Source organism: Anabrus simplex, chromosome 6, assembly GCF_040414725.1.
Source record: "Anabrus simplex isolate iqAnaSimp1 chromosome 6, ASM4041472v1, whole genome shotgun sequence".
NCBI classification, from domain to species: domain Eukaryota; kingdom Metazoa; phylum Arthropoda; class Insecta; order Orthoptera; family Tettigoniidae; genus Anabrus; species Anabrus simplex.
In genome coordinates this window covers 347,825,765-347,844,820 of record NC_090270.1, presented here as the reverse complement: position 1 = coordinate 347,844,820, position 19,056 = coordinate 347,825,765, and the positions used below count along the sequence as shown (strand labels likewise).

Here is a 19,056-nt window from a genome sequence, read left to right as displayed (position 1 = left end):
TGAACCCAAACTGCTCAGGTCGCAGTATGTTGCGGGTGTTTAGGTATCCATTGAGGCGAGAGAGAAGAAGTCTCTCGAAAATCTTAGAGATATGTGATAACAGGGTTATCGGGCGATAATTTTGTGGGAATAATTTATCCTTCCCTGGCTTCGGGAAGACTATCATTTTACCAGTCTTCCAGACGTCAGGGAAGTATCCCAGTTTTACGCAGGCCGAAAAGATGGTTGCTAAGAAAATTACTGCCCTGTATGGCAGTGATTTGATTTCCTTGTTCGAAACCCTGTCATCACCGGGAGACTTCTTCTCGTTTAAATTTTTAATAACCCTGCGAATCTCGCGAGGCTGGAAGTCAGGTACGTTGAAGTCAGGTGTCCATTGTCTTTCGAAAGCCAAGGCTTTTCTGCGTATCTCACGGGTCCGTCGCTCGTCATCGTCGTCGTCATCGTTATCTAAATTGTGAGTTACGCACTGGCTTTCAATAGTGTCCGCGAAAGCCTCAGCTTTATCATAGGGGGAGAACACCAGACCGTGCCGGCCGTGAATGGCACGCCGGGGTTCCTGGGTTCGAGTCAGACCGCGAGTGACACGCCAAAAGTCGCGTTCTGACTCATGTTCTGAAAGATGTCGGCAGAATTCCTCCCATCTTTCAATCTTACGTTCCAGCAAGCGATTGCGGACTTCACGGGCTAGTTCCAGGTATTCCGCCCGGTCAGCTGGGTCCCGGAATCGTTGCCATCTCTTCCTATATCTGTTTTTAATTTGGATCAAATCCTTAAGGAGATCCGGTGTGGTATCGTCCTCAGAACCAGGACGGTGCTGAGAACGATTATTATTATTATTATTATTATTATTAATTTTGGCTGCTCGAATGATGTATTTCCGGGCATTGCAGACCTTGTTATTAAGGTGCGCAATCGCGCGGTCAACATCATTCTCGCTGGTGATCGAAAAGGTTTTCAGATTTTTATTGACATGCCACGTGAATTTGTGGTAGTCAAGGTTTAGTTTAGAGATAGGAAGAGACGGTTCATCGAGCCTAACCCAGGTAAGATTGAAGATGATAGGTTTGTGGTCGGAATTTAGTTCATCAGGGACTAGAAAATCAATAGCCCTGCTGTAATACTTGGTAACTGCGACATCTAGGACATCAGGTAGGCCACCATTATCCGGATAGAAGGTGGGCTCCGTGGGGGCATATACACTGATGTCAGTATCTGTCATATGTTGCTGGAGTATTCTCCCCCTAGGATTTATAGTCCTGGAGTTCCAGTCGGTGTGCTTGGAATTCAAGTCGCCTCCAATGATAGAGGGCGTATGGCTGGGATTATTAAGCAAAATATCTAGCTCCGCCGTATGAAGCGGAGCACTGGGAGGGAGATAGGCCGCAAAAATACGATAGTGATAATTACTGTGTCTAATCTCGATACCGAGAGACTCAATAGCTCCGAGAGGGAGGGGGTCTATGACGTGATGAGTAAGCTTAGACTTAATCAGCACGGCCACGCCCCCGCCCTCTCTGTCAACTCTGTCTTTGCGGTATACCGCAAAGTTCTTAATTTTGAAGGGCATATGAGGTTTCAGCCATGTTTCCCCTAGTAGGAGGATATCGATGTTATGCTCAGAGATGAACGACTCGAGTTCGTATCTCTGAGCAGAAACACCCTTGCAATTCCATGCACAGATTCTGAGGTCCATAGTCAAAACATGACAGCCTCATTAGGGTTCTGAAAAGTACTGCATAACAGCACTTAACAGGACTCCAATTTTGTCAATCATGGTTTCGCATGTCCTCAGTTTAGTCATGGTGTCCTTTATAATAGGCAGTAATTTTGAGAAATTAATCTGCCTCACGAGATTCAAAATGTCGCCCATGCCCGAAAAGTCGGATATGGGAGACGCTTCCGCTGAGGGTGCAGGGTTCGATGCAGGGGTGGGGGCGGCCTGGGCGCCTCCGGCAGCAGCAGCATAAGTAAAGTTAGGGTCTACTGCCCGGGAGGGGGGGAGGGTCCTCCTTTTCTCAGCTTTGGAGAGCTCCCTAACTACCTTCTGTTCCATAATATTTCGAAACAGTTGGCAGCCCCTCCAGGAGGCGGGGTGGTTTCCCTGGCAGTTGGCACACTTAGCTGCTGCCTCCGGCTGTAGGGGGCAGGCAGCAGCTGAGTGGTTTTCACCACATTTCACACATCTCAATGGCATTTTGCAGTAATTAGCGGTGTGCCCCCACCGCTGGCATCGGTAACACTGAGAAGGGCCCTCGCGGCCCCTGAAAGCCTCAACTTTCACGGCACACCCGCATAGGTGTCTAACCGAGAAGATGGTTTCTGAAAATTTCTCCTTAGGGAGGGTGACACTCATGACACTGAGGGGGATCAATTTCTTGGTTGTGGTATCTCGCCTCGTGTATTGGTATACATCTTGAGGCTGGTACCCCAGTGCCATGAGTTCCTCTCGAACCCAGTCCACGCTGACAGTGGCTACAATATTACGAATGATAACTTTCAGGAGCCTCTTACTCGCCAGCTGGTGAGTAAAGAAACTCTTATTGTTATCTTCGAAATATTGTTTGATAAGGTGATAATCGTTTTCATTTTCAGCATGGAATTTCAGAGCATCCCGGGTATTGATCACTCTGATATTCCCAGTGCAGCGAGATTTCAAGTAGTTGTAGTGTCGCTGATACTCCGATTTATCAGCGACAACAATAGGTGGAACAGCGACTTTTTTAGGGGCCGCAACATCCATGGCCTCCCCCTGTCCTTCCTGAGATGAGCTCTGCCCTGTCTCGGTATTATTGACTGGGGTCGAACTCGCGACCTCAGCGGGTCTAGCAGACTGAGAGGGGGCAGTGCTGGTGGAGGGAAGGGGGTTGGTGGCAGAGGTAGATGGCCTAGGGATGAAGTCAGCTAGAGTAAGGTTGCCTTCAGTGGGGAGGGAAGCTAGGACGCTATAGGGGTTGGGGGTGGTTACAGGCTTAGGTAGAATAGGAACCTGTTTTACAGATTTAAGAGATTTACGGTCTCTACGGTCAGTGCGGTGTAATTTACTTCTGCCACTAGTAGGTTTACTATTGCCATTATCAGAAAGATGAAAAAGGTAGGCCATACTAGGGTGTATCTCCCCAGTTTTATTATAATTGGCTACCGCTTCCGGCATGCTGGGTAGCAAATTAATTGTAGAGGCAGCTTGGAGAGCCGGCAGGCCCGATTTAGCATTGCAGGAAGGATTTACCTGCGGTAGAGGTGGAAAATCATTTCCACCACCTCCCGGTGGCGGGGAGCTAGCCATCATGCACTACTGGGTACTACAAGCAAGGCACACCAACAAGCAAAAGCAGGCGATGAGCACTTACCAATTATATGCAGGAAGTAGCTAAAAGGATTTGTGAGATCCAATTCAGCGCTTCGCTGGATATAATATAGCACCTTTAAAAACCCACACAAGCACACACTCAGTCACAAAGACGGGAGGAGCAGTAAAGCACGTCCGCAGACAACACCAGATTGTTCTCGAATGGCTGGCTGGGGGCACCCGGTTTCAGCGTGTATTTGAAAGAAAACGCCTGTGTCGTACTAGCCAATGGGGGCGAACTAGCTGCAGCCTCATTGGCTGGCTCGCTGGCTCGCGTAACCTGCCAGAGTACAAAACTGGTGGTCACTAGTCGGAAAAATACCATTTGGTGCGAAGCAGACTAGCAGAGCATCATGTCAGGACGAGGCAAGGGAGGAAAAGTTAAGGGCAAGTCCAAAAGCCGTTCCAGCCGTGCAGGCCTGCAGTTTCCTGTCGGGCGTATCCACCGTCTCCTCCGCAAGGGAAACTATGCAGAGCGAGTGGGTGCTGGTGCCCCCGTGTACCTGGCTGCGGTCATGGAGTACCTGGCTGCTGAAGTTCTTGAGTTGGCAGGCAATGCAGCCCGTGACAACAAGAAGACGAGGATCATCCCCCGTCACTTGCAGTTGGCCATACGTAACGATGAGGAGTTAAACAAACTCCTGTCTGGTGTGACCATTGCCCAGGGAGGTGTGCTGCCCAATATTCAGGCAGTGCTCCTGCCCAAGAAGACCGAGAAGAAGGCTTAATTGCCTTAGCCTTGGTTTCCCAGGCAAAAATTTAAAAAACGGCCCTTTTCAGGGCCACCAGCTGGTTAAGGAAAGAGTTGCTTGTCAGGCTTTATTGCTCAGTAGTAAAAGACGTATCAAAAGAGAAAGAGCAGTACAGTACATATAAGTCTCTAATAATAATAATAATAATAATAATAATAATAATAATAATAATAATAATAATAGTGAAACCAAGAAGAAGAAGAAGAAGAACAACAACAACAACAACAACAACAAAGAGAAGAACTGTGTTTAGTGTCCCTTCAGTAGCAACAGATGCTGGAATTTAGTGTTTAGGACAGAAAATAGCCTAGCCAACTTAAAGATATATTACACAGTTTATTTATTGAAGGAAGGAAGGAAGGAAGGAAGGAAGGAAGGAAGGAAGGAAGGAAGGAAGGAAGGAAGGAAGGAAGGTTTCATAAGAAGTACTTTTAATATCATACCAGTTTACGGTATAACCTTCAAAACTGGAGTAGGTTATCAGATTATTTATTTAATTATTTAATTATTTATTTATTTATTTATTTATTTAGAAAGAAGCCATGTGATTAGTTTCCAAATGAAAGAAAGAAAGACAGAAAGAAAGAAAGAAAGAGAGAGAGAGAGAGAGAGAGAGAGAGAGGATCAGATACAGATATCTAGTGTCCATTAAAAATAAACTTCAGACTAGACTTCATTACTAACGTTGAGGGCATATTTTCTTCTCTGCAGGGCTCGAGCAGAAGTGTACAGTACAGTACCTCCTAGGAAGAAGTGCTGCACAAGCAATGCTAGAGGAGTACTGGACACGGGACACTAAGCTCTTTTGAGAGGTAAGTGGTGGCCCTGAAAAGGGCCGTTTTTTTTAAACACTGCATGCCCCCTGCCGGGAGCACGCTCGGAAGAGATCTAACCGCCGAAACCGTAAAGGGTACGTCCCTGTCTCTTGAGGGCGTACACTACGTCCATGGCGGTCACGGTCTTCCTCTTGGCGTGCTCGGTGTATGTTACGGCATCCCGGATGACGTTCTCCAGGAAAACCTTGAGCACGCCACGAGTCTCCTCGTAGATTAGGCCCGAGATACGCTTGACCCCACCTCTGCGGGCGAGACGTCTGATGGCAGGCTTGGTGATGCCCTGGATGTTGTCTCGGAGCACCTTCCTGTGACGCTTGGCGCCTCCTTTGCCGAGTCCCTTTCCTCCCTTGCCTCGTCCGGTCATGGTAGATCAGTACAACAGCGAGTTCAGAGCTCGAATGTGCCAGGCCCCGCTTTTGCCTGTGCTTTTGTTGAACGAGCCTGGCCCCGGTGACGTCGGCAACTGGCTAGCGAATGGCAGCGCTGCAGCAGCACAGGGAGGGGGAAGCGAAGGAATAAAACAAGGCGAGCGGGAGCGAGCTCCTGTTATTCTCCCTGCAGCGTGTCGACAGTGAGTACCGTACGTCATGGCCCGGACGAAGCAGACTGCACGTAAATCCACCGGAGGCAAGGCCCCCCGCAAGCAGCTGGCAACCAAGGCTGCCCGTAAGAGCGCGCCTGCCACGGGTGGAGTGAAGAAGCCTCATCGGTACAGGCCCGGTACCGTGGCCCTCCGTGAGATCAGGCGCTACCAGAAGAGCACCGAGCTGCTCATCCGCAAGCTGCCTTTCCAGCGGCTCGTGAGAGAAATAGCTCAGGACTTCAAGACTGACCTGCGCTTCCAGAGCTCGGCCGTCATGGCCTTGCAGGAGGCCAGCGAAGCCTACCTGGTGGGTCTTTTCGAAGACACCAACTTGTGTGCCATCCATGCCAAGCGTGTCACCATCATGCCAAAGGACATCCAGCTCGCCCGCCGCATCCGAGGGGAGCGTGCCTAAGTCCAGAGCTAGCTTAACGCTGAACCTTTCACCAAACGGCCCTTTTCAGGGCCACCAAAATATCCCAGAAAGAGCAGTCGTAGTCTCTGAGCTAGCACGGGCAGTGAATTAAAATATTCTTTAAAAGGAAATAAATAATAATAATATAAATCTTGATGATGATGATGGTGGTGGTGGTGGTTGTTGTTGTTTCCAGGGGATGATGTGAACCTTCCAAGTGCAAGCGCAGTAGACACAAAACTTAATAATAATAATAATAATAATAATAATAATAATAATAATAATAATAATAACAACAACGACAAAGTATATACATCTGGATGGCGGTGGGTTTTTTTATTTTATTTTTTATTCCACAGGACGATGCGAAGAGTCCTAGAGTAATCATAGTAAAGAAAATACTGAATAATAAAGGCGATGTTGATAATAATAATAATAATAATAATAATAATAATAACAAAGTATATAAATCTTGATGGTGGTTGTTGTGCCAAGGGGATTAAGGAAAACTCCAAGTGCAATAACAGTAAAGAAAATACTAAATAATAATAATAATAATAATAATAATAATAATAATAATAATAATAATAATAATAATAATAAGAGAGTAGTGGGGCACTTGTGCACACTTGCCTCTTTATGAGACAGAGGTAGGAGAGAGGCCAGGGTTCACATTCAAAGACTTCATAGGCTCTTTTAGAAAGAAGGTGATGGCCCTGATAAGGGCCGTTTTTGCAACCTCCGCTCTCGTGAGAGCAAGAGGTGCACGGGTAGTGTAAGAACCTCGAGGGTTCTCACTTCCTTTTTGCAGGTGCCTTTTTAGGCGAGGCCTTGGGCTTAGCGGCCTTTTTAGGCTTAGGTGCCTTAGGTTTCTTAGTGGGCACCTTGGCGGCCTTCTTAGCCTTGGAAGGAGCCTTCTGCTTTGGTTTGGGAGCAGGAGCTGCCTTCTTCTTCTCAGCAGGCTTTTTGGAAATGGCTTTCTTGGCTGCAGCCTTGGCTCCCCCAGCCTTCTTCGCCTTGGGGATGCGCTTCTCCTTGGGGGCGGCGGACCGCTTGACAGGGGCTGCGCTGGCTTTCTCCGGCTTGGCAGCTGAGGCGAGTTTGAAGGAACCTGAAGCTCCCTTCCCCTTGGTCTGGACCAGCTCTCCGGAAGCCACAGCAGATTTCAGGTACTTCTTGATGAATGGGGCCAGCTTCTCAGAGTCCACCTTGTAGTTGGCAGAGATGTACTTCTTGATAGCTTGGAGAGAAGATCCACCTCGCTCCTTGAGGCTCTTGATGGCACTGCCCACCATCTCGGAGGTTTTCGGATGTGCAGGCTTGGTGCGAGGTTTCTTGGATGCGGAAGCCTTGTTCTTCTTGGGCGACGCCTGGGCCGGAGCCGAGGCGGGTGCGGATGCTGCCGATGCTGTTGCAGTGTCAGCCATGGTCACGGTGCGAATGATGTGTTAAATTTTCCCGAATGGCGGAGTGTATCAGGCTACTCGGACCGCGCAGGAAACAGCAGAGGCTAGCTGTCGGGTGGGCTGCGCGGCGATAAGTTGGGGACGTGCTTCCTAGCTCCTTTCTCGTGCACCCTGCGTCCCGTGGGGGCGGCGGAAGGTTTAGTTCAAGGTAGGAAGGGATAGCCAAAGGATTAATGCTGCTCCTCAAATGAAAGAAGTGCTGCCCGCCTTGTTCAGGGCGTCCTGGCGCAGGTGTGTTCCATGGACAGCATTTCCTCAGCTCCCTCTCCATGCCGACATTTAGGGGCAGCCGCCGTCGTCGCGACGCCCCCGGGAGCGACCACCGCTTACCTGAAGGAAGTCCCATCCTTCCTCTAGCTGCCAAGGCAGAGAACTGTTCGTGGACTCTAGCCACTTTCGAATGAGAGCAAGGGACGTTCGGCCTTCAGGTGGATTTCTGCAGTAGCAAGGAGACCCACCGTAATCTGCCTCTAATAGCATTGCATAAAAGGGCATAAAGAAGGAAACATATAAATTAGGGACTAGTTTCCACGACTTGTCAGATTCCAGGTCTCTTGCTAGCTCTTTAAGTTCATTTTAGTCGCAGTATTTAGGGCCATAGGCACTTGCCTCACGGTCAGGTACCCTCTCTCACTTCCTGCTGTTTTAAGGCCCTTGTAAGGGAAGAGAAGAGAAGCCTAGTTAAAGAGGAATCCTAGAACGTCTAGGTGTATTTCAGGGCGTACCTAAAGGCCCAGACCGGAAGACAGCCGGTTAAGTCTCACAAAAGACTTTGTCTCTGACCTGTAGGAGGGAAGCACAGCCTGGTAGAAACGTCCCGCCTACCCCGGGCAACAAAGCCAGGACCGAATATCTCTAGGCCTATTCACAATCGAAAAGAAGCCCATATATAGTATATCTACACCAGGCGGTATTACTAATTGTTCCAATATTACAGCCGATCGCGTCCTCCCTCAAGTTGGACAGCTTGAGGTAGACAGAAGCTTCCGAGGGAGCTGCCTACAGAGAACAACTTCAGAAAAAATTGGATGAGAACAAGAGATACAATGATAGGACCCATCTTAAGACACCCAGGACTTATTCAGTTGGTTTTAGAACGATGTGTAGGCGGTAAGAACTGTAGGGGTAGACCAAGGTACGGACATGACAAGCACATGTAGGATGCAATAGTTACATAGAAACGAAAAGGTTGGCACAGGATAGGGTGGCGTGGAGGGCTGCATCAAACCAGTCTACGGACTGGTGACTCAAACAACAACAACAACAGTAGGCTAAGGCTATTTAAAAAAAAACAACTACCGCTACTACTATGTCGACGACGACGACTTTTACCTAACTTTCGTAACCGACCTTTGGTCTCAAAGCTGCCATTAAGTGAGAGTATGCCTCCTTAAAATAACCTACTGGCTGCGCCGAGAATCGATCACACTATTAGCAGCATAGAACGAAGACGATCGCGTGAACTGACTTCAAATAATAGTATTAAAGTTTGAGGTTACGTCGAATGTAATTACAAAAAGGCTACGCAATTACTTCTTTGACTTACAAGTACAGCGGCATACCTAACCTCAAAAAAGAATAAGGTCAGTAAAGTGCGAAACCGCGAGAATGCTATGTCCCTTTCGACGTGTAAGGAACTTTTTCTTTCTTTCTTTCTTTCTTTCTTTCTTTCTTTCTTTCTTTCTTTCTTTCTCCTGGTCCGAACGACGCCGGGAATTGCAGGAATACGTGTTGGGTTAACACGTTGGACGTTCAATTCTTACTTGCAGATGGAAATCAGGAAGGAAGGATCTAACACAGGGTAGATGCACGGTTAACACAACTTCTCTCGCCATGTGGATTCGGTGTGATTATACGGCTGGATGCCCTTCCTGACTACAACCTTCCTTCCTTCCTTCCTTCCTTCTACTACTACTACTACTACTACTACTACTACTACTACTACTCCTACTACTACTACTCAAGTTTGTGCTGTAAAAGAATACCCTGGGAAGAAAACAGGAGGATTAGGAGTCCTCTTCCCTCAAATATCAATTGAAGTACCGTAATGAGGGGTACCGAGTCATTTACATTCATGGGAGGATATGCGTAAAGGGACCTGATGGTATTTAGGCCAGCTGCGCTAGGGTTACTCTTCGTATGACTAGACCAGACCAGTACCGGTACGGTACCTCAAGATTTTTATTTTTTCTTAATTAGTTTAGGTTATCCAAGCCTAACCTGCAGTATCTTGCACCCGAAATATCTAGCATCTACCCTGTAATGAGAAGATGCAGGCCTCCTTCCCAGTTTTCAAGACTGGTGATGATAAAAGTGTGCGTAATTTAGCTTGAAGTTAGCAGATCCACGATCAGTTTATGCCCCTTTTCTCGGTTCGCTGCAATCATGTCTTAGAACAGGGTCTCCATTCTAGGCCTATCAATTCCTGCGAACTCGTGAAAGCAATCAGGTAATGAAGATGATGATTGTAGTTAATAACATTAAGAAGAGAAGTTGAGGTGTTTGTCTTCAGCAGAAAAGAGGATATAGGACCCGGGTAGCAGTGAAAGGGCGACCGTGTTAGACGCAGGATACCTAACCTCCCTATTCTTTGAATTCTAACCGGTAGTACTAAGGTAAGGAGGAAAAAGTAGGACGTACAGGTACGCAGTGTTCAGGTGCTGGGCAAATGGACGTATTATTGCCGAAGTACGAAAAATCCCTACCGGCCTAACAGGAACTAGTAGTGGTAGGTAGTGAAAAATGTTATTTACTTTACGCCCCACTAACTACTATTTACCGTTTCCGGAGACGCCGCTGAGGCGAAATTTTGTCCCGCAGGAGTTCTTCTATTTTACGTGCCCGTAAATCTACAGGCATGAGGCCGACGTGTTTGGCCATTCAAATACCAAGGGAGTGAACCGGAATCGAACTCGCCAAGTTGAGCTCAGAATGGCCTATTTAAATCCAGGACGGTAACGGTAATGATATGGGGAGTTGAGGTTAGTTCTATGGAATTCATCACTTGCCGAAAGGTCGGTCAGCCGACGTGCAGGCTACTGAAATCGAGCACTTTCCTCACGTCACCTAACCTAAAACGTCACGACACTTTCAACTAACACTTGTCGTCGAAAACGTTACTTTCTCAGTCTTATTAGGAAACCGTCTCATCTTAGGTAGAAATGCAAAGTCCTGGGAGTCAATGCTACGATTTGTCGGAACACGCGCACAAGGGTCACTCTCCTGCACTAGTACATCATCGTTCGTAAGCAAGCTTATGAGAGACGCCCAGTTACCTGCAGAGAATAGCGCACAACAGACTTGCAACTTATTACCGAACGTCGTCGTTATATCAACGGGTCAGCGATAGTATCTTATCTTACCTGAAAGAACATAAAATGAAATCATTTTTCGCCTCTTTGAAGGGCTGCTACATGCGGCGTGCGGTTGCTAGGACACGGCTTTCATTGTTATCACGACAGTGTCGATGACGTTGTTTGGAAACCATCTTCCTCGCGATTTTCTTGGCGGGCAGGGAGATTCGAACCCACGTTCCGCCCTGGCACTGATTACCCTTCTTACCTGTAATCTTACGCGAAATAGGACGTAGTAGAATGAAGAGTTAAGTATCCATGAGGGGCCTCCTACAGACAGGGCGCACTAAGCTGCACTAACCTAAAAGAAAAATAACAGCACACACACACACACACACACACACACACACACACACACACACACACACACACACACACACACACTCTCTCTCTCTCTCTCTCTCTCTCTCTCTCTCGCATAATAACAATAATAATAATAATAATAATAATAATAATAATAATAACAACCATCATCATCATCATCATCATCATCATCATCATCATCATCATCATCAGGTCAGGTCAGGTTAGGCGGGCACCTCGGAGGAAGTTAAGTATCTACAATAAACTTGAATCATGTTGGAAAGTTAAGAACATCTGGTTAGTTTCACATGTAACAAAAATCGATCAATTTCGACATTTGTGCAGCCGTAAGGCTAAAGTTGATGATAAAGGGTTATTTAGAGATCAGAATAGTAGGTAAAAAGGGAATTGAGCCAACGGCACGTGGTGTTCCCAAGCGGTCACCCATCCAAGTACTGACCACGCCCAATGTTGCTTAACTGCGGTGATCGGACGAGAACCGGTGTATTCAACATGGTATGGCCGTTGGCGAGAAAGGAAGTCTTCATAGATGCATGTGTACAGAAGGCAACGGTTATTTATTCTTTGGAGGTGGGCGGGCGCGTTGTCGAGACGAGACTTTGCTCGGAGATCGCGACGGAGGAGCGTACGAGGGCGGTACTGAGCGCGCGCGGCGGGGCGCGGCGGAACCTAACCCGAGTAGTTTTAACCTCACTTCGTCGTAACCTAACCCCAACTCGACCCAGGGCCTACATTCAATCCCAACCAATCTCCTCAAGAAAGAAAAGAAAGAAAGAAAGAAAGAAAGAAAGAAAGAAAGAAAGAAAGAAAGAAAGACCCAGGGCCCCGTGGTAGTAGTAGTAGTAGTAGTTGTTGTTGTTGTTGTTGTTGTTCTTGACGGCGGTGCGATTGTCGTTTCAAGCGGCAAAAGGACTGAATAATCCGTCCGGCTATGATGGTGTTAACGACGACGATTATTATTATTATAATTATTATAATTATTATTATTATTATTATTATTATTATTATTATTATTATTATTATGAGGTTTTCTAATTTCTTTTGACCTTAAAGTAACAATGCTAACCACTTTGATGTGATGTCCCCCTTTTCACTTGCCTTTGGTTTGCTTAAGGGTAAGAGGCTAACACAACTGCTCTTTTTTTTAAAGGTGTGGTGGCCCTGAAAAGGGCCGTTTCTTAAGAAGGGTGGTTATTCCCTGTAGCTCCTTACTTGGAGCTGGTGTATTTGGTGACTGCTTTGGTGCCCTCGCTGACGGCGTGCTTGGCCAGCTCTCCGGGCAGCAAGAGACGGACGGCAGTCTGGATCTCCCGACTAGTGATGGTGGAGCGCTTGTTGTAGTGGGCCAGACGGGAAGCTTCAGCGGCGATACGTTCGAAGATGTCGTTGACGAAGCTGTTCATGATGCTCATCGCCTTGCTGGAGATGCCAGTATCAGGGTGTACCTGTTTAAGTACTTTGTAGATGTAGATGGCGTAGCTCTCCTTCCTCTTGCGCTTCTTCTTCTTATCTCCCTTGGAGATGTTCTTCTGGGCCTTGCCGGCTTTCTTGGCGGCCTTTCCGCTAGTCTTAGGAGGCATGGTTGTCTCGTGTAGCTACTGAGAATCCAAACGAATGGCTGGGGGCACCCTTTTTTTTTTTTTTTTTTTTTTTTTCCAAGGTAGCGAGTCAATGGGAGCCCCAGGGCGAATATAGTGCCCTATTACTCATCGGTGTCCGTGGAATCCCTGATGAGCCAGGAAAATCGCTTTTTGCCTACACTGGGGGGGGAGAAAATCACTCTGTCCTGTCCGGAGAACGGCAGGTCAGAACTGAAAACCCCCTCATCGCTACGTGACGTCAGGTGTTAACAAGGGAGAAGGGTCCTCTCAAAAAACAGAATTTAGAACGTGAGAATAAACGGGGTCGAAACTTAGAATTTGTTGTACAGGAGCCAGGGCCCCCGGTACTTGAAACGAGTGTTGGGTTTCCTGGTCCTGATTACCCTTTTTAGCAGGGCGATGCCCTCGTCGCTCGACTGGGAAAGAAGAATCCGAGACTTCGTCATCTTTACCACCTTCTTGATCTGTTCAAACAGGGTAGGAACTTGAAGCTGACGATGAATACAGAGATTGGACTTGTACCATGGAGAGCGGGACATGCGGCGAAGCACCTTGCTCTGAAGCACCTGGAGACGACCAAGAGGCGTCTTTGGAATATAGCACCAGGCCTCACAACCGTAGAGGATAATGGGCCTGATACACGCTAAGTAAAGGGACCGCTTGACCCTAATACTTAGGTGGTTGTTAAATAGAAGGGGGCTCAAGGCCACCACCCGGGCGTACGCCCGCTGGAGGGCCTGGTCTATATTCCATCTCCAGGTGAGGCCCCTATCGATGATCAAGCCAAGGTACCGCACCTTGCTCAGCCATGGTAACTCTCGACGGCGAATGTGAAGATGACGAAATTTCGGCCGTCTGTACGAAAACAGAATCGCTTGGGTCTTGTCCGGGTTTACTTTTGCCTTGTTCTTGGTACACCAGTATAAAAATTTGTCGATCCAAGCTTGAAGTTTGGCGGTGGCATCGCAATATCGTCGCTGAGCGGTATAAACTGCGATGTCATCCGCAAACTGTTGAACTTCCACACCAGGAACCTTCGGGAGATCGTTCACGTACAGGGCGTAGAGGATAGGTGAAAGGGCTCCACCCTGTGGCACGCCCGCAAGGAGTTGCCGAAGGGTGGATTTGGCACCTTCACAAATAGCAAAAAATTGCCGATTCCTAAGGTAGGATTGAAGAATTTTGACCAAATAAGTGGGAACCTTAAATTGTTCCACGAGTTTGACGATGAGGTTGTCGTGCCAGACGGTGTCGAAAGCTTTTTGGACATCGAAAAATACCGCTGGCACACTACGCCGTATATTGAACGATCCCGTAACATACTGGACTAAGCGTAAAACCGCTAGGGGAGCTGATCGTTTGGACCGGAAGCCAAACTGCTCTGGTCGCAGTATATTACTGGTAGAAAGGTAACCCTTGAGACGATGAAGAATAAGTCTCTCGAAAATTTTGGAAAGGTGAGAAAGAAGGCTGATAGGTCGATAATTCTGTGGGAACAGCCTGTCCTTCCCCGGCTTAGGAATGACCACCATCTTGGCAGTCTTCCAGGCCGAAGGGAAGTAACCCAAAGAAAGACAGGCTGTGAAGATAGTAGCAAGGAAGACTACTGCTCGATAGGGGAGGGATTTAATTTCCTTGACCGTCACACTATCAGCCCCGGGAGACTTATTCTCGTTTAGCCGTTTGATGCACTTGCGGACCTCCGCAGGTGTTACGTCAGTCACTTGGTCACGTGGCGTCCTAGTTAGCCGAAAAGCTGAGGCCTTGCGGGCTACCAGTCGTTCAGTAACGTCATCATCGTCAGCCGTATCGTGGGGTACACACTGACTCTCAATCGAGTCAGCGAAGGCCTCAGCTTTTTCCAAAGGGGAGAAAACGAGACCCCGACGGCCATGAATCGCACGCCGGGGTTCCCGTTGCCGCTTCAGACCGCGAGTTACCCGCCAGAAATCGCGGTCGGAATCGTTGTCAGAGAGAGTGCGACAGAGGTCCTCCCATTGTTCAATCTTGCGTTCCAGCAGGCGTTGGCGGACGACCTTGGCTAGCTCCTTGTATTCAGCCCGGTCAGCGGGATCGCCATAGAGCTGCCATCTCTTCCGGTAACTATTTTTGATCTTGATCAAATCCTTGAGGAGATCGGAAAGACCTTCGTCATCATGTGAACCAGAAGGCAAACGAGAATTTTGAGCAGCATCTTGAACGTGCCGCCGGGCATTGAGAATCTTACGAGTAAGATGGCTGGGGGCACCCGGTTTCAGCGTGTATTTGAAAGAAAACGCCTGTGTCGTACTAGCCAATGGGGGCGAACTAGCTGCAGCCTCATTGGCTGGCTCGCTGGCTCGCGTAACCTGCCAGAGTACAAAACTGGTGGTCACTAGTCGGAAAAATACCATTTGGTGCGAAGCAGACTAGCAGAGCATCATGTCAGGACGAGGCAAGGGAGGAAAAGTTAAGGGCAAGTCCAAAAGCCGTTCCAGCCGTGCAGGCCTGCAGTTTCCTGTCGGGCGTATCCACCGTCTCCTCCGCAAGGGAAACTATGCAGAGCGAGTGGGTGCTGGTGCCCCCGTGTACCTGGCTGCGGTCATGGAGTACCTGGCTGCTGAAGTTCTTGAGTTGGCAGGCAATGCAGCCCGTGACAACAAGAAGACGAGGATCATCCCCCGTCACTTGCAGTTGGCCATACGTAACGATGAGGAGTTAAACAAACTCCTGTCTGGTGTGACCATTGCCCAGGGAGGTGTGCTGCCCAATATTCAGGCAGTGCTCCTGCCCAAGAAGACCGAGAAGAAGGCTTAATTGCCTTAGCCTTGGTTTCCCAGGCAAAAATTTAAAAAACGGCCCTTTTCAGGGCCACCAGCTGGTTAAGGAAAGAGTTGCTTGTCAGGCTTTATTGCTCAGTAGTAAAAGACGTATCAAAAGAGAAAGAGCAGTACAGTACATATAAGTCTCTAATAATAATAATAATAATAATAATAATAATAATAATAATAATAATAGTGAAACCAAGAAGAAGAAGAAGAAGAACAACAACAACAACAACAACAAAGAGAAGAACTGTGTTTAGTGTCCCTTCAGTAGCAACAGATGCTGGAATTTAGTGTTTAGGACAGAAAATAGCCTAGCCAACTTAAAGATATATTACACAGTTTATTTATTGAAGGAAGGAAGGAAGGAAGGAAGGAAGGAAGGAAGGAAGGAAGGAAGGAAGGAAGGAAGGAAGGAAGGAAGGAAGGAAGGTTTCATAAGAAGTACTTTTAATATCATACCAGTTTACGGTATAACCTTCAAAACTGGAGTAGGTTATCAGATTATTTATTTAATTATTTAATTATTTATTTATTTATTTATTTATTTAGAAAGAAGCCATGTGATTAGTTTCCAAATGAAAGAAAGAAAGACAGAAAGAAAGAAAGAAAGAGAGAGAGAGAGAGAGAGAGAGAGAGAGGATCAGATACAGATATCTAGTGTCCATTAAAAATAAACTTCAGACTAGACTTCATTACTAACGTTGAGGGCATATTTTCTTCTCTGCAGGGCTCGAGCAGAAGTGTACAGTACAGTACCTCCTAGGAAGAAGTGCTGCACAAGCAATGCTAGAGGAGTACTGGACACGGGACACTAAGCTCTTTTGAGAGGTAAGTGGTGGCCCTGAAAAGGGCCGTTTTTTTTAAACACTGCATGCCCCCTGCCGGGAGCACGCTCGGAAGAGATCTAACCGCCGAAACCGTAAAGGGTACGTCCCTGTCTCTTGAGGGCGTACACTACGTCCATGGCGGTCACGGTCTTCCTCTTGGCGTGCTCGGTGTATGTTACGGCATCCCGGATGACGTTCTCCAGGAAAACCTTGAGCACGCCACGAGTCTCCTCGTAGATTAGGCCCGAGATACGCTTGACCCCACCTCTGCGGGCGAGACGTCTGATGGCAGGCTTGGTGATGCCCTGGATGTTGTCTCGGAGCACCTTCCTGTGACGCTTGGCGCCTCCTTTGCCGAGTCCCTTTCCTCCCTTGCCTCGTCCGGTCATGGTAGATCAGTACAACAGCGAGTTCAGAGCTCGAATGTGCCAGGCCCCGCTTTTGCCTGTGCTTTTGTTGAACGAGCCTGGCCCCGGTGACGTCGGCAACTGGCTAGCGAATGGCAGCGCTGCAGCAGCACAGGGAGGGGGAAGCGAAGGAATAAAACAAGGCGAGCGGGAGCGAGCTCCTGTTATTCTCCCTGCAGCGTGTCGACAGTGAGTACCGTACGTCATGGCCCGGACGAAGCAGACTGCACGTAAATCCACCGGAGGCAAGGCCCCCCGCAAGCAGCTGGCAACCAAGGCTGCCCGTAAGAGCGCGCCTGCCACGGGTGGAGTGAAGAAGCCTCATCGGTACAGGCCCGGTACCGTGGCCCTCCGTGAGATCAGGCGCTACCAGAAGAGCACCGAGCTGCTCATCCGCAAGCTGCCTTTCCAGCGGCTCGTGAGAGAAATAGCTCAGGACTTCAAGACTGACCTGCGCTTCCAGAGCTCGGCCGTCATGGCCTTGCAGGAGGCCAGCGAAGCCTACCTGGTGGGTCTTTTCGAAGACACCAACTTGTGTGCCATCCATGCCAAGCGTGTCACCATCATGCCAAAGGACATCCAGCTCGCCCGCCGCATCCGAGGGGAGCGTGCCTAAGTCCAGAGCTAGCTTAACGCTGAACCTTTCACCAAACGGCCCTTTTCAGGGCCACCAAAATATCCCAGAAAGAGCAGTCGTAGTCTCTGAGCTAGCACGGGCAGTGAATTAAAATATTCTTTAAAAGGAAATAAATAATAATAATATAAATCTTGATGATGATGATGGTGGTGGTGGTGGTTGTTGTTGTTTCCAGGGGATGATGTGAACCTTCCAAGTGCAAGCGCAGTAGACACAAAACTTAATAATAATAATAATAATAATAATAATAATAATAATAATAATAATAATAACAACAACGACAAAGTATATACATCTGGATGGCGGTGGGTTTTTTTATTTTATTTTTTATTCCACAGGACGATGCGAAGAGTCCTAGAGTAATCATAGTAAAGAAAATACTGAATAATAAAGGCGATGTTGATAATAATAATAATAATAATAATAATAATAACAAAGTATATAAATCTTGATGGTGGTTGTTGTGCCAAGGGGATTAAGGAAAACTCCAAGTGCAATAACAGTAAAGAAAATACTAAATAATAATAATAATAATAATAATAATAATAATAATAATAATAATAATAATAATAATAAGAGAGTAGTGGGGCACTTGTGCACACTTGCCTCTTTATGAGACAGAGGTAGGAGAGAGGCCAGGGTTCACATTCAAAGACTTCATAGGCTCTTTTAGAAAGAAGGTGATGGCCCTGATAAGGGCCGTTTTTGCAACCTCCGCTCTCGTGAGAGCAAGAGGTGCACGGGTAGTGTAAGAACCTCGAGGGTTCTCACTTCCTTTTTGCAGGTGCCTTTTTAGGCGAGGCCTTGGGCTTAGCGGCCTTTTTAGGCTTAGGTGCCTTAGGTTTCTTAGTGGGCACCTTGGCGGCCTTCTTAGCCTTGGAAGGAGCCTTCTGCTTTGGTTTGGGAGCAGGAGCTGCCTTCTTCTTCTCAGCAGGCTTTTTGGAAATGGCTTTCTTGGCTGCAGCCTTGGCTCCCCCAGCCTTCTTCGCCTTGGGGATGCGCTTCTCCTTGGGGGCGGCGGACCGCTTGACAGGGGCTGCGCTGGCTTTCTCCGGCTTGGCAGCTGAGGCGAGTTTGAAGGAACCTGAAGCTCCCTTCCCCTTGGTCTGGACCAGCTCTCCGGAAGCCACAGCAGATTTCAGGTACTTCTTGATGAATGGGGCCAGCTTCTCAGAGTCCACCTTGTAGTTGGCAGAGATGTACTTCTTGATAGCTTGGAGAGAAGATCCACCTCGCTCCTTGAGGCTCTTGATGGCACTGCCCACCATCTCGGAGGTTTTCGGATGTGCAGGCTTGGTGCGAGGTTTCTTGGATGCGGAAGCCTTGTTCTTCTTGGGCGACGCCTGGGCCGGAGCCGAGGCGGGTGCGGATGCTGCCGATGCTGTTGCAGTGTCAGCCATGGTCACGGTGCGAATGATGTGTTAAATTTTCCCGAATGGCGGAGTGTATCAGGCTACTCGGACCGCGCAGGAAACAGCAGAGGCTAGCTGTCGGGTGGGCTGCGCGGCGATAAGTTGGGGACGTGCTTCCTAGCTCCTTTCTCGTGCACCCTGCGTCCCGTGGGGGCGGCGGAAGGTTTAGTTCAAGGTAGGAAGGGATAGCCAAAGGATTAATGCTGCTCCTCAAATGAAAGAAGTGCTGCCCGCCTTGTTCAGGGCGTCCTGGCGCAGGTGTGTTCCATGGACAGCATTTCCTCAGC

At 48.1% G+C, this 19,056-nt stretch overlaps 1 protein-coding gene and 1 non-coding gene across 2 annotated transcripts; both read right to left on the bottom strand.

Moving 5' to 3' along the window:
- Positions 1–11,468: 11,468 nt before the first annotated feature.
- Positions 11,469–11,587, bottom strand: LOC137501368 (5S ribosomal RNA). Its single transcript, XR_011018512.1, has one exon. It is a non-coding gene; the product is annotated as a 5S ribosomal RNA (ribosomal RNA).
- Positions 11,588–12,286: 699 nt separating this feature from the next.
- LOC137501248 (histone H2B) lies at positions 12,287–12,658 on the bottom strand. The gene has a single exon (XM_068228154.1). The coding sequence runs from the start codon at positions 12,656–12,658 to the stop codon at positions 12,287–12,289; it is 372 nt and encodes a 123-aa protein (XP_068084255.1).
- Positions 12,659–19,056: the final 6,398 nt, after the last annotated feature.

Excerpts from the sequence above, each read along its gene's own strand:
- LOC137501248 (XM_068228154.1), bottom strand. The coding sequence starts at position 12,658 with ATGCCTCCTAAGACTAGCGGAAAGGCCGCCAAGAAAGCCGGCAAGGCC.